Raw genomic sequence first — 15,078 nt, forward strand, 5'->3', positions numbered from 1 at the left:
CTGATGCAAGCAGGTTTACTTGAAGATTTTAAAACAATTCAAGTAGGACGAAAATAGAAAAAGCCTTTTAAACAATATGAAAATTAATACAGACCATGATATTTCCATTTTACAAATTTTACAATAAACTCCACAGCTTCAGTTACACCACTACTTTAAAAAAAATCAGGGAGTAATAAGTCAAAATCTACATACATCTGCTGTTACATCACCTGCCACTGCCCCTCCCACATTTATGTTTACAGATGAATTTTAAATCAACTTGGTACGAATCAATAAACTGCTAAAAAAGACATGCTTGATAGGCTTTTGGGTTAAAAAATAGTCATATATCCATGTGAACAAATCAAGACAGTGCATTTTTAGTTTTTCTTTGCCAAACTTCGAGGGGAACCTTTAAGCAAGTCCCTGATTTTAAGGTATGTCCCTGTGGCTTCAGCAACTTCAGTGAATTCTGGTGTATCTTCAAATGGAACAATGCCAGCAGCAAACTTGCTGCGGTGAGGAACAGCTGTTATCTTCTCAGAATGCTTAAGAGAAGAGTCATCGTCAGCACCCCTGTTAGAGAAATCTGGATCGGGGCTTTGCGGGTTGTTATCCTGGGACTTTACAGGACCAGGACTCTGATGGCTTTCGTATTTGACTTTGAGTGGTTCGGGGCTCTGAAGATGGTCGTCTTGAGATTTGACTGGACAAGGGCTATGAGGGGTGTCATCCAGGGATTTGACTAGACCAGGACTCTGAGGGCTGTCGTCCTGTGATTTGACTGGACCAGGACTCTGAGGGCTGTCGTCCTGGGATTTGACTGGACCAGGACTCTGAGGGCTGTCGTCCTGGGATTTGACTGGACGAGGGCTCTGCGGGCTGTCTTCTTCAGCTTTGACTGGATGAGGGCTTTGAGGGCAAGGTTCTTGATTTTCTGGTTCCCTTGGATTTTTACTACTTTGCCCAGTTTCTACAGGTTTCCCTGTGTCCATTGCTTCTTCAGCTTCCTCAGTTTCTGTGTCTACATGCACAGGCGTGGACACGCTTGGTGAACTGGGAATAGGTGTTCCCATAGTAGGTGTGTCACAGTCACTATTTGTGGCAGTGTCAGCATTTTCTAGAGCTGCCCAAATCAGCCTCTGTTGTTCCTCCAGTTCCTCCAGTGTCAACTCATCATCTGTCCCGTCCACAGTATCATCAACTACGACCCAATTCTGCCCTCGCAGAGCTGGAGAACCGTTGTTGGGAGTAGGAGGAGGCGTACCTCTCGGGAGAGGAGGGGGAGTGGGTGTAGCTGGAGGAGTGCCCATGGGTAAAGGAGGAGGTGAACTGAAGCAAGGAGATCCAGGGGGCAGCGGTGGTTGGAATTGGAAGTCACCTCTGCGACTGTTATAAGGTGTTCCTGGATCTGAAAGAAGATATTTATTAAGTCAGTACAAGTTTAAAATATCTACAAACAAAGATGCAGCGGAATTGAACTATTTCTGTGTATATCTGTATTTAAGATATAACTTAAACATTTGCTTGTTGCAACAGTTATGTGAAGGAACAACTAAATGGAAACCAATACAGTATTTTGTGGATCAAACTATAAAAAGTGAAGGTCACTGGATTTTGGAATAAAGCTCAAGAATATGAGATATTACTGTTAGTTTCTTTAATTTTGTTTTCTGGACATTTTAGACACTAATATGCCATTACCTGATTCAATATCCATATCTGAGCTTCTGCTGGAGTTCTGATCAGGACTTGGCCGGTTCCTCTTCCTCTGCAGTGGAGATGAATCGGATTCATGGCGCCTCTTGTTGCAGGTGGCACCAGGCTGCAAGAAACGAAGAACAACACTTTATTATTTATGGACTCTGCCCAAAATACAGTCATCACACACTAATCCTAATCTAATAATGGGCCAATGCAAGAAAGATTGAGGCTACAATGACAGACAAGACTGAGCATTCACATTAGTATGATTGGGTGCCTGAGTGGGATTATTGTGAATGGACCTTCACTGAATGCAGACAGACCTTTATGTAAAACAGAGTGGCACACTGAGTCCACCCATCACACACATATAAAGTGTAATTTCATTTGAATCCTCCAAGCTGATACAAGAATACAGTATGTTATTTTGAGTAATATCAATATAGAGAGCAAAATTGTTGACTTTGTATGGTTTATTTCAATGTTTTCTAACAAAGCACCACGAGCAGAATTCATGTCTGAGAGGGACAGAAATGGCTGAATTATATATTATGTACATATAATAGTCCTACAGTCCATATAAAACATGAGTTTCTATAGTCTTTCATTTTAACTACAGGGGTGAATATGTGTAGGTCTGACTAACAAGATCCAAGGTGTTTTGTCAAGTGTTGACATGCAAGTTCCAGAAAGTTTGGTTAAATTTGCCAAATTTTCAAATAGGAAGTTGTTGATACAGGAAGCCAGGAGGAAACACCCAACCACGGAGAGATTTAGATACTTACCATAGGAAAGTTGTTGGACAGGTATGCTGCATAGTTTTGCTTCAAATGGTGGCTCTGCAGTGGAATTGAACCATAATGCATGAATTCCTAGAGGTCAGAAAAAGAGGAAGAAATACATAACTAAAAGGAAGTATTATTGAAACTTACAATATACTGTAAATATTTTTTATATGATTATGATAACAATAATCTGCATTTGTATTGCACGCTTAAAAGTGGACAAAAAAGAGATAAGACATAAAAACAGTATGAATAAATTCAAATCCAACATTCCCAAAAGCTTTGAGGAATGAAACGTGGTGTTGGACTTACGTCTTTCATTTTGTCTGGTGCAGGGACATTGAAGCCGGGGAAATCTTTCAGTTTGGAAACATCATACGAGTTGTTTTCCGGCTTACTATTCTCTGTTGTATTGCCATTATTTGAAGCTACAAAAGAGAAAAAAGTCATAGATTAGACTATAGTTCTGTAAATTTTAACACCACCCAAATGATTTGCAGGAGTTTAATGATATGACACAGAGTTGTCAGATTGATTTACAACGCCCCATTACCATCGTAAAGCGCTAAGCCAGAGTTTTCCATCTCTGCCTCTTTGAGCCAGCCTGGAGGGTAGCCGAGCTGCCTCATGCGATAAATCAGAGGAGGAAGGGTGTTGCCATCAATTCCCAGTGCTTCCAACAGCTCCTCGCTGTGAGTGAGCAACCATTGAAAAACAGTAAGTAATCTAGATTTACTTTTCAATTAAACTCATTTCTGTTCAGTGCAAAGTAAAAGTCCTGCCTCATGACACCAGGCTTGTATTTCGCAAAGCGCTCCTCCACTTCATCAGCGTGGTAGCGCTGGTTACTCTGCATGGACTGGTTGCTGTTTTGATTGAACTCTTTTCTTCTCTCATTGATTGCAGCCATGTCTTTAGGCTGTGGGGGTGACAATATTTAAATGTGGTTAATAAAGTTATGACTCTTGAGTTTAACTTGGGTTAATGCTGCACTAATGACTCATCCCTCTCACCTTGGGACAATCTCTCAGCTGATGACCGCTACAACCACAGTTGAAACACATGGACTTGTTTCTAGAATGAAAAGATCAGTGAATGGTTAATTATACACCGTGACTAGACAAAGCAAGTCATAAAAACCAGGTGGAAACTAAGTTAAGCTTTTATTATTAATCCCAGTCATACCTTTTGTCTTTCATTTCTATGTCCTGTCCATCTGTTCCGACAACTTGGTTGAAAACCTGGTGATAGCTTTGCAATAATTCAGGAAATTATATTACATTTTCCCATACTTATGAAATATCAAATTATATTGTCAACTTATACTACGCAGCACTACATTTTAAAATAACCTTTAAATTAAAAATTATAATAATGAGGATGATGACACCTTTCCCAAACTACAATATTCCTCTCCCTTGTTGAAATCACCTGTGGAGAACAAATACAGGGAGAGATTGTTTGACACGGCACCATCTTAAAGATACGTAGGAATGTCCCATCCATCTGTCATCTGGGGGCTTTCATTGACCAGAGGCTGCCCAAGTTTATCAACGCTGAAAGAAGCGAAATATAACACACTTCCTACCACCTACGACAGAAACAAAAAATCTGTTTATATATATGTTGCATTACTCAAACCACTGAGATACCCTTTTGAAAAAACCAATACATACTCACTTTAAAAGCTTCCGTTGTTGTTTTTACATTGCTGGAGGATGACGTTGGTGGATCTTCATCCATAGCAATAGCTGAACTCTTTATAAAAGAAAGAACAATTATTTCCCTTTTCCTCTACATATATAACCTTGTGGATATTAAGAACAGTAAAACAAATTCTGGGTAAATACCTGAGGTTTGACATAAACAGGGGATTGTTTCTTATCATGTCCTGGTCTCTGGTGCTTCAGTATCACGTTACAGACGCAATCTTCAATCTCTTGACGACACAGCCTAAATGACAGATAATAAATTGTTGTGGTTTTAGATTTATCATGATTACTGTGATTTATTGTTTCAGTAATGGATAAGCTGCGAGGAACACACACACAGTTCGGGGGGGTTAAATAAGAGGCCATTTAGTCGTATTAGTGATCATAAGAATAATTAAATTAAATTAAAATAAAACTTGAATTGCTGTGAATAACGTAATTGAATCGCTTTGAATAACGTAATTTAAAGATTTGTTTAAAACTTTATTCAGAAAGAAGAAATACATGGTTTAAGTTCACTATGCAAACAAATAAATCAAGTTCTTACGGTAGCCTATACGTGCAAATCACAAACAATGATAAGAAATGGCAAATAAGAAACACAAATGACAAGAAACAAAGCAAAATAAATGAAAAGGGATTTGATATTGTTTTGTACTCTTGATTACCACCTCAGGGCCACCGTAGAATAATAACACTGAAACATTGCTCACTTTGAAATACCGTTGTTCGCATACAGGATTTGAAGAAGGGGCCCGTCAGTGTTGACATCTTCAATCGTGATGCCGCTGTAGAATCATAGGGGAATTAGCATTAGCGGCGAGTGATTGGCTTTACCCTGTTGTGCGGTTAACAAAGTGTCAGCACGTTACCTCGGCCGTGAGAGGACATTCAGCTTCCTCCTTAAAACTGTATGTGCAAAGTGAGTTAAGGAAAAGAGACAAAGAAGAAAAGGAAACAATCTGTTTCGGTCCCACACAACGGCTAACGGCTAACTGTGCTAGCAGAGCCCCGCTAGCGCTACATCCACATAGCTAGCACACATAGCGCGGATCGGACAGAAGGATATTCTCCTCGGTGAGTCTCTGGATGGAGTCTTCACTCTCCTCCAGTCTGCCCTGGAGCCGGCTCGTGTCCTCCGGCTCATCCCCGTCATCTGTGAAGCGAATGTGTGTCGGTACCGTTGGTGAGGAGTCATCAAGCTGCTGAAAGAGTTCACTGTCCCCAAAATCTACGTCCGCCATTTTTCCCCCAGCTCCGCTACTGAGGGACCGGAGTTCATAGGTCATAGAGTCGACTCTGAGCATTCATTGGTCCTTACAGTGTCACGTGTGGAGGAGACGTGAACGTGATTTGACAAAGAATATATTGGGATGTTTTACCCATAGTCCTGTCTTCCAGGTTACATGACGCCTACAAGCGGATATAGCCTGCTTCAAAAGATCTCCACAAACTACAAACAATTAAAGACACGCATATTTCCACCACATGTTATCCAGAAGACAAAATATGCTTCATCTCAAACAACTACAATTTTGCATTGACCTAAAGTATCAGTACCAATACACATGTTATAACAGCATCAGTCACAGCAAACATCTTTCTGTTTCTTTACTTTTGATCACTTTAATAACAAAATTGTGACTACACTTTCACAGTTTTGCAGTGTGCTGGTGGTAGTTTTACTGAAGCACAAGTTTTGAATGTCTATCTTCCTTCGTGTGCTACTCTTTGGTCTGTAAGACAACGCTGAGGGGTCACCTTAATCCCGCTCCAATGTTTCTTCGGTTGATGCAGCTGTGTTTGTAGCAGTCGCCTAACTTCAGCACTTTGAAGGTGTTCAGAGCAAATACCCCGTGTCTCTGGGGAACAGGGCCGAGCTGAGAGTCGGTGTGAAGCATCGTTGGCTTCCAACAATGTCCAGCAGCTCATCTATCCACCTAACGCTGCCGCAGTGGGACGGAGGCTCGAGGAGAATCCGCTTTATTCACCTGGTGGGTGGGACATCGTTCAGGCTGACAGAGAGTCCCCACAAGGTGAGACAACTACACGCTGCAGGCTCTTATTGTTCTTATAGCAAATGCATGTTTTTATAATCACGCCCCGCTAGAGGGCGCTATATGGGCCACCATCTTCATAACTCTAACCAAAACAAAAACAGATGGTTTGAAATTGTATTTTGACTATTACATATATAACGTGTTTTCTGTTTCTGTAAGAATGTGATTTACACAAACACGAGCTTAAAGGGATGTGTCAACCAAAAAGGCAGATTTACTCAACTCACCACTATGTCGATGGAGGATGTGGGTCAAGTGTTTGAGTCCACAAAACACTTGAGGTGTAATTGAAGTAAATTGTGACCTCCATAAAATGCCTCCATACCCAGACATTCAGATTCGACTCGAAACTGCGTCATTTACACTGTGCATTAGCCCAAATGTCCTGTGATCCCACATGGGGCTTGTGGATTTATATTGGATTTGGCTGCAACGCTGTTTATCCCTGGAACTCCTAAATTCGCTGTAGTTCATTTTTGGGTGAACTATCCCTTTGATAAGAGAGGCTTGTTTAATGGAAGACTTCGTAAGGAGGTGGCCTCATAGTTCACATGTGTGTTTCAGGCTCCAGTGATTCCTCTGTATTTAGGAGCTGATGTCTTCTCCAGCACTGACGTCCGCACAGAGAACCATCCCAGATACCACGCCAAGTTCGCCAAGAAAGGACTGGCCACCAAAATACACTTTTCCTCAGGTAAATGACATTTATCCATGTGACCTACACCAGTGCACATAATACACTGCCCCTCACACACAACACTTTTGTCTTCCATCCTGGCTTGTTGCAGCATTCAGGTTTCACGGGTTGAAGGTACCTGCTGCAAGTAACTGCCTCTGGTTCTACAGTATTCAAGGGCTTTTTCGTGTAGCCTTTGAGATGTACAGTAAGCAAGAGCAGCTGGCTGTGCTTGAGAACTTCCAGGTGCAGTACTCTTCACATTATGCATGTGTCTGCGTGGTGTACATGGTTTGTTTATTTACTTTGTCCTTTCCTCCGTAGGACATTTGGAAATCGCAAATAAATGACAGCCCTCTGAAAATGAGTTACAGCCTCAGTAACCTGCTCGACTTTGCAACACCCAGCAGCAGGTGTGAGTCACGAAATGAGGCAGCACCACCTCAGCATTGCAAGGTTGGCAGGGAACTGGATGGACTAGTCAGTGACAGATCAGCAGATCACGATTATTGCTCTTTTCCCAGGAAGAGCTTGCAAACTGAGCAAAGACAAGTTGTAGCCACAGTGAAGCAAAGATTGCACAGCTTGGATGACAAACTCTCCTCCGAGACTCACAGCCACACAGAACATCTGGAGACTGTCTTGCTACTTTTGGAGAACATTGATCGGCTCGTAAATGGGAATCTAGAGGAAAAGGATGTGACCGAAACGGTGTTGGCCCTGCTAAAGGCTAAAAACTGGGGCTCTGTATACTCAAGTTCCCTGCTGAGCTGTATGGGACGGTGGCTGGGGCAGCAATTTCATGCAGCCAACAGTAGCATCAGTCAGAAAGTGGAGGGCTTTAAAGTTCAGCATATTGAGCGAATAAGTGACTTGCCCCCTGCTGAGGAACTAGCCACAGAACTATTCCCAGAGGCCATGCAGACGCTGCTGCTTCACTGGATGGGGTTGAGTGAGGAGTCCACTCTGGAGAAGAGGCACAGTGAATATCCAATCCTGCTCCTTATCCTGGAGTTTGCCAACCACAACCTGATCACTGGTGTGGCTCACGTGCTGTACTCCAGTCTTATATGTAAATAAAGATGAATTCCATGTGGGCGTCAACAGAAGCATTTACGATTTAACTCAAGTTCCAGTGCTCTAATAAATGTATATTTTGTATTTGAAATTTTCAAGACAGTCTCTTTTATGTGGCAAATACCATTTCACTTTGGTTCGGTACCAAGTGGGATTATTTGACTTTAAATAAAAACCAAAATCCAATGTTTTATCCTTAAGGCCAAGCCCTCGCTAAAGAACCAACTTCATTTTAACAACAAATGTGATGACCCATATACATATCACAGGCAATAAATAAATTAATGAGGTCTGAAAAACCTTACTCAACACAAAACTAATTTATTTCAAGAATATCTGAAATTGTGATTACTCTTCTTGGACCTTCCTCCATCAGCTTTCTTGATACAGATGTGTACCACAGCTTGTTTTTTCCCAGTCAGCAAAAATGAAACCATTCTGTTAACGACACTGGCCTCAGAAGCATTTATCTAAATGGATGGAAATAGTTTTCACTTGAACCACATTATAATCAATTTTTGTTCAAACAGTCACATATCAATATATTTCGGTTAAAAAAAAAAAATCTAACACATCATTCAAAACAAAAATCTAATTCTAACTAGCATCAGCGAGTCAGACTGATGCTTCCTTTACAGAAGATGTACAGATGAATAATCACTGAGACAAACTCAGTGTCTGGCTATTTACATTATAATAAGGTTTCAATACAGGAGATGTTTGTCCATAAATAAATTACAGATTCAGAGCAACATCCATGCAAGCTTAAAGCTAGCGATGAATTGGTAGTCCTACATGACCAGATGAGCGACACTGACAGTCCAGGTTTGGCACTAGATGGAATCCATTCCACGTGAGAATGAGGACGTGAAGCCGAGGCCCATTCCCCTCTGGGTGTGTGTCTGAGACCGGGCCATTTCATATTGAACGTCTAGGTTCCGGAACATCTCCTCCTGTTTTTGGAGAGTCTTCAAGCCTTCCTCGTTGAGTGGTTTGGCAACTTCAGCCTCGTCCTCTCCCTGTAGAGACGGACATTTATATTTAACTCAGACGCAACTGGTTGGAATGCTGAAATTTATATCTGAGGATTTCCCTCTAACACTGAGATTAAGTAAAGTGACATTTAGATACTTACTTTGATACCCATAAGTTTGCGAAACTTTACGTTTTGGTCCTTGTTTCCAAAGTTTAGCTTCTCCCACAGTTCAGTCGTCTGGTTCTTGTCCTTAAAATTTTTAAATACATCAGTTTCTTGAGTATACACTTGTGCAATTCCACTGGTGGAGAATTGATGGCAAAATCAAGTCTTACCCCTTCCTTCTTTCCCTGCCATAGCTTCTTTCTCTTTTTCTCCTGCTCTGCAAACTTCATTGGATTTACAGCAGATGGATTGTAGTAGCTCGGCACAGCAATACCGGTCTCTGCCAGAGTTCTTGCTTGTAGGGCTGCCATCTGTGCCGCCATGGCAATCTGAGGTGTGACCTGTGTCCCAGAGGCCAGGAGAGCCGCCACATTGATGGCAGGGTTTGAAGCAGTAACAGCAGTTGCTGCGATTGGCGCAGCTACTGAAACCAGAACACATGGAGGCAATAAATTCCTGATGCGGCCTTAATTCAAAATTTCAGGGTTTTTCAACACAACATGCATTTCTCACCTGCAGCGATGTCCTTTGGTTCCTGCTGCTGCTTCTCAAATATTTCCTTCTCCTTTTGCTCCATTAGTTTCTTGGCTCGCTCCAGCCTGGAAAGGAAAATAATGAAAATAATTTTACACAGTTTGTTTACAAATGATTATGATACTTATTGGCTAGGTGCATTACATTTTAAAGTGATATGTGTGGACCTAGTCTATAAACAAACAAAAATAATCATACTTTAACATGTTATAGCCATCAGCCACTGACAGCAACATCACATTTAAATAAGATGCATCTATTCAACAAGGTACAGTTAAGAATTTAATTGAAGTGAGGGGAGAGAGAGGAGCATTCCATTAATTCTGCCTAATCTCTGCTTGGCCACAAATTTATTCAAAAGGTCAAGGCATAATCAAACTACAGAAAGAAGCTTTGCAGCCACAATTAGTGAGTTGCAACAGGAACCACCATCAGCAGCACCCAGTTCAGAATAACCAGTCATTTATATTGTAAATGCCCTGTAAGCTTACCTTCTGGCCAGGGCCTCTTGTGCATCCATAGCTGTGTCTCTGCCCCGCAAGACAGGTGGGTTAACAGACCTGCTTCTGCTCTTTCTGCGCACTTTTTCAGTCCTTTTCTTCCGCTCCCTGTTGGAACAACCCAAATAATTCAATGAGCATTATGTCCATGTCATGTTGAATGGTAAACACGGGGGGCAAAAGTTCAAACACGTGCTCCTAATGTACATTGAGCCCACCTGCTCTTACTGCGACTTCTACTGTGATGCCGGTGTTTGGTCCGTGAACCTGAGCGAGAGCGGGCCTTCTTCTTCCTGTCTCGGCTGCGTGACCGCGAACGCCGTTTGTCCCTACTTCTACTGTGATGCCGCCTGAAAGTAAAAAGATTAAGCAATATGAATTAAATCATTTAGGGAAAGGATTTAAAGTGCTACAATTATGTTATCCATTAAATGCTACCAGGTCCACGATAAATTTTTCTCTTTAATTTAACAGGCCAAAAGAGTTACTGACCGACCACACTAACCTCTCTCGTGAGTGTGACCTGGACAAGCTCCGGCCTTTGGAGGGCTTCCTGTCCTTGCGTCTGGATCGCTCCTCTCCATTGTCTGAAGACAGTCTCTCTTGTTCTTGCTGCTCATCAGTTTTTCGTTGTGATTTTGACGGCTTCTCTGAGTCTCTCTTTCGTGCCTGTTTTAAGAAGAAGTTGTCTCTTTCAGAAAATGCAACAAAAAGAGTTAGTACCACGGCTACAGCAGAAGGTAAAAATGTTGAAGTGCTGGAAAAAAAACAACTTCTGAATTCAAACACATTTTCTTAACATATAAAAGTAAAAAATTCTCGGAACATGATTACTACTGTGGACATTTCTGTGATACACACAAATTTGACTTTAATATAATTTAAGAGAATTAATCTAACCATCATGTTTGGAACTTCGCTTGTTTCAATAGTGAGCATGCAAACCTTAAGATCTGATTCTGAGGGAAGACTTCACTGTAGTTTGTCAGTTGAACCAGGTTAACAATTCAATATGGCCTAAATACTTTGAACTTGAACCTACTGTAAAGTGGGATTAGGGATGGGCATCCAACTTACTTTTTACAGCTTAACAACATCCGAATCACACAATAATAAATTAGCATGAAACACATTGGTAAACTTCCTAAAATAAAAATCTGCATTTAAAAAATGTATTTTGTTTCCAGGTTTATTCTACTAACCTCAAAGGCCGCCTCACTGTTGATCTCACGTGAACATAATTTAGACCATGTTCCCATGAGATAAATATCGGTTACTGTTCTCTTTAAACAAAGAATTGGTTTTACAAGACTGAATTTTGAATATTGGCTAGGGTTAAAAAGACATACCATCTGGTTTCATTAAAAGATTCATTTGATTAGTTATGCCCATCCCTAGATTCAAGAGTTAATTCCAAATAGTGAGAACAAATAGGAGTTTGAATGGCAGATAGTTACCTGTCCCAGTAGTAGACATATTATTTTGCTATGTCAGCAGGGTCTTCTGTTCAGTCTCTTCGTGCATTAGCACGCTGAGTATGATTTATTGTAGAAATGTTATCATGTGATCTAAACACAGGATGTCACAAAAACTAAAAAGAAAAAAAATCTACTCTTTCTTTAATATGGTTACAAATAATGACACATATCCAAGGATGAAAGCTTCCATTGAGATATGTCTTCATATGGAGGGTAAAAAAAAAGACCATCTCCAACTATTTCTTTTGTTCTAAAATGTGGTTATTTTAACATATCCACCATAATAAAAACATACTCACCTTGACCTAAAACTAACTAAGGCTAAAACTTAAGGCCTTCAAATTCACATGAAATGTGTTTCTAATCATAGATATTGACTTATCATTTACCTCTTTGCTCCTGCTGCGACTCCGTCTGTGTTTTCTGACACCTAAAAAAGGCAGAAAGCAAACTTTACAAGCAGGATTTGGAAGAGTGCATTTGGTCAAATATACAATACAGACTCAATGTGGAGTATTTGAAGCAACGAGTTGACTAGATTTGGGAATAGTTTCAATCCTGTGCACTAACTAACTGTGCACTTTATTCTAAAGAATATAAGAGTTTGTCCTAGTAATTGCGGTGATCATACTGAATCATGCTGCATGGTAACAAAACAACAACAGTCACCTCCCAAATATTGGTGTGCTCTCATTTTTTAGGCCAAATCAGAGGGTTTGTCTTCTTTCAATGCTACACTTCACAAAAAGGCGTATACTAGTAAGAAATGCCATCATGGGGAAATTTTCAGTGTTGTCTAGATACTTTTACTGAATACTAACGTTTTCGGTCCCTGGATCTTGACCTTGTCCGCGAATGGCGGTGTTTGGAGCTTCTGGGAGATCTGGACGACTCCATGCTGTGTTTTTTTCTGTGGCGAACTGGAGAGCCTGCTCTGATCATGTCGACAGAGTCATCACTTTCCTACAACAAATGAATGAGGAAAAACCATGGGCAGCAAATCAGTGTAATGCAAAATGCTCAGTGATATATACCCTCCCTAAGGCAGCGTGGACGTCAGCAGGTTTTATTCTGCTGTTGAATCATGACGAACAAATATGTAAAGATGCATTTTAACATCACTGAACAAATTAAATCAGAACTACTATTAATTCCTAGTTCTGAAATAAGTTGATTACTCTGCATCTGATTCCATTTCAGAACTTAATAGTTTATTTACAAAATGTATTTGTTCATAACCTCTGCCAAAGAAGTTTTTTTGTTTTGTTTTACCTCGTCCGGTGGTTGTATTTCCAATATTTTTTTTTATTATTATTATTATTCACTTGCTTTAACATTGCAACGTGGTGTTTTTCCAGGGACTAAGTCATGGATCTTGATTTAAGAAAGATCAGGCCCTTTGGGGAAATGAGTGCATGAAACTTGGTGCAGCCGATTAAATTTGAGGGGACTGTTTGACCTTGTTCGCGCTCTCCTCGATGACATTTAAATCAACTTTACAAATGCAGTACTACTCTTTTTGATTTAAAAAATGCATCTTTAAGTGTCACCTGCTCATGTTGATGTTTATAGGGAGTTGCATGGCAATTGTTAAGTAGTTTTGAACATTTACTAATGGAGTTTTTAAGATCAGAAAAGATTAAATAATTATCTGATAAATAATTTCCGAGTGTCCCTGCACAACACCTTAGTCAAATTTGATGCTGTGGGTTTAAAGATACCTCTAAGTCTTCCCCTCATTCAAATACACCAATGCATTTATATCAACACACCCCTCAGGCCATTGAGACCACTCATCAGCAAACTGAAATTAAAACCAATCAAATTTAAATGGGTTTTCAAAGGATGGGTTGCAGTGATGTATGAAGTCATCATTAGGGCCCGAGCACTGACAGCCACAGACAGACAGTGGCTTTAACATGCTCAAATTCTTACCAACATTTGCAGAAAATTCTAGTGTTGAAAATGTACGTATTCTGGAGGTTTTTTCATACCTCTTATTATTTCAGTCCCACATATTATCAGCGCATATGCAAAACAAGTCATCAGTCATTCAATATTGTTTTTTATAGGCATAATTGCAACCAATGATATATTTATGAACTCTACATGGAGACAGTTTTTGTTGTCTGACGCTGGGCCTAGTGACGATCAGTTCACTTAATGAAAAATCATGTGAAATCACTGAATTTTTCTTTAAACAACAGAACATTTACTTAAACCAAGAGTTTCAACAATTTAGTTAACGTGCATGAGTTGTTATGATACAATGGAGGGTCTTCACAATGTTTAGTGTTTGCTACTTGTTCCTCTTTGCTGCGCTAAATCGAAATGCGATTTACGGTGGATTAAGTATCATGACTTTAAAACAGAAATACCGACATGACTATTAACGATGCTGTCGAACAACATACAAGCACTGTTGGCAAAAGTGCTAGCCAGATAAGCTACGTCTTCTGCTTCTTCGTCCACCATTCATACTTCAAACACAGAACAATTCAGCCCTGGCTTGGCTGCTAAGCTAAGTGATGCTAACCGCCATCTTTAAGTGACAATGTATTTTTTTTACGTCGATATAAACTGACAGCAGCGCTATTCGGATAAGATCACATGCACACGTGTATGATTTGTGTCCATGTGATGGTACTCACCGACATGATTCCGAAACACGCCGTGTATGTAACGCCGCTGTTCGGTTGACCGTGCGCACGGACTCGGAGAGGTATCTACAGCCAGCAGCTACGAGCTAACAGTGATATGCGGCTCAGCTAATTTGACCTCGGGTTGCCATGTTTAGGCTCTCGAGTCCACGAGACTCAGGGACACCACAAACAGCTGTTGAGCCCAGAATGATGGGGACCAAACAAGAAGCAGGGGAAATACTTAATCATAAATAAACGCAGATTATTCTATTTCAGTAAAATCTGAATATCCATGTTAAGTTAAATAATACCTACACATAATACGGTGCTACATTTGTACCACTGTGGGTGCAGAGTTGTGCGAGTTTGATTAAATGGATTATTGAACTACGCTGGTATTTCTTTCTGAAATTGGTGCAGTAGTGAAAACTAATAATAAATTGTTGGTGAAGGAAAGAAGTAAGGAACAGTGATCTTCCAAAACACATTAGTGCAACAAACAGTGCTACAGGCGGAAAGGTGTCCGACCTGGCAACCCCACGAGAAATTTCTCAAACAGCCCGTCCCCTCTGTGTGGAACGCGGAGACTATACCCGTATTTTTGCTTGTCAGGCAAGATTATTTATAAACCATGCGCAACCAAACGGGTCGAATCAATTAAATATATCGGAATCAAATCAGGGATCGATACTAGCAAAGTACGCTTAACGTGGTTATTACTGCGGTCTGTCTTTGTGAAAACGACGCACCCGTCTTCGAAGCCTTCGACGGAAGCTGCAGCTGGAAG

At 40.6% G+C, this 15,078-nt stretch overlaps 3 protein-coding genes across 4 annotated transcripts; 1 reads left to right on the forward strand and 2 right to left on the reverse strand.

The window, feature by feature from the left end:
• Window positions 1–5,455, reverse strand: zcchc8 (zinc finger, CCHC domain containing 8). Its single transcript, XM_062381898.1, has 14 exons — window positions 5,250–5,455; window positions 5,056–5,095; window positions 4,897–4,971; window positions 4,322–4,424; window positions 4,152–4,229; window positions 3,959–4,062; window positions 3,657–3,722; window positions 3,485–3,545; window positions 3,254–3,390; window positions 3,025–3,161; window positions 2,784–2,899; window positions 2,472–2,558; window positions 1,687–1,807; window positions 1–1,393 (listed from the first exon to the last, which is right to left on the reverse strand). The coding sequence occupies exons 1-14, from the start codon at window positions 5,425–5,427 to the stop codon at window positions 363–365; spliced, it is 2,334 nt and encodes a 777-aa protein (XP_062237882.1). The 5' UTR covers window positions 5,428–5,455; the 3' UTR covers window positions 1–362.
• Window positions 5,456–5,964: 509 nt separating this feature from the next.
• Window positions 5,965–8,295, forward strand: si:ch211-110p13.9 (uncharacterized protein LOC562347 homolog). Its single transcript, XM_062381901.1, has 4 exons — window positions 5,965–6,219; window positions 6,808–6,937; window positions 7,032–7,165; window positions 7,244–8,295. Exons 1-4 carry the CDS (start codon window positions 6,100–6,102, stop codon window positions 7,997–7,999), a joined length of 1,140 nt encoding a protein of 379 aa, XP_062237885.1. The 5' UTR covers window positions 5,965–6,099; the 3' UTR covers window positions 8,000–8,295.
• Window positions 8,296–8,297: 2 nt separating this feature from the next.
• On the reverse strand, window positions 8,298–14,449 carry rsrc2 (arginine/serine-rich coiled-coil 2). 2 transcript variants are annotated; one of them, XM_062381900.1, is made up of 10 exons: window positions 14,301–14,449; window positions 12,471–12,612; window positions 12,039–12,079; window positions 10,677–10,840; window positions 10,390–10,521; window positions 10,163–10,279; window positions 9,651–9,736; window positions 9,308–9,558; window positions 9,132–9,221; window positions 8,298–9,015 (listed from the first exon to the last, which is right to left on the reverse strand). In XM_062381900.1, the coding sequence occupies exons 1-10, from the start codon at window positions 14,304–14,306 to the stop codon at window positions 8,830–8,832; spliced, it is 1,215 nt and encodes a 404-aa protein (XP_062237884.1). In that variant the 5' UTR covers window positions 14,307–14,449; the 3' UTR covers window positions 8,298–8,829. The 2 variants fall into 2 exon arrangements, with proteins under 2 accessions (XP_062237884.1, XP_062237883.1); XM_062381899.1 differs by having other exon boundaries at window positions 9,308–9,561.
• Window positions 14,450–15,078: the final 629 nt, after the last annotated feature.

This window comes from Platichthys flesus, chromosome 3, assembly GCF_949316205.1.
Source record: "Platichthys flesus chromosome 3, fPlaFle2.1, whole genome shotgun sequence".
NCBI classification, from domain to species: Eukaryota; Metazoa; Chordata; class Actinopteri; order Pleuronectiformes; family Pleuronectidae; genus Platichthys; species Platichthys flesus.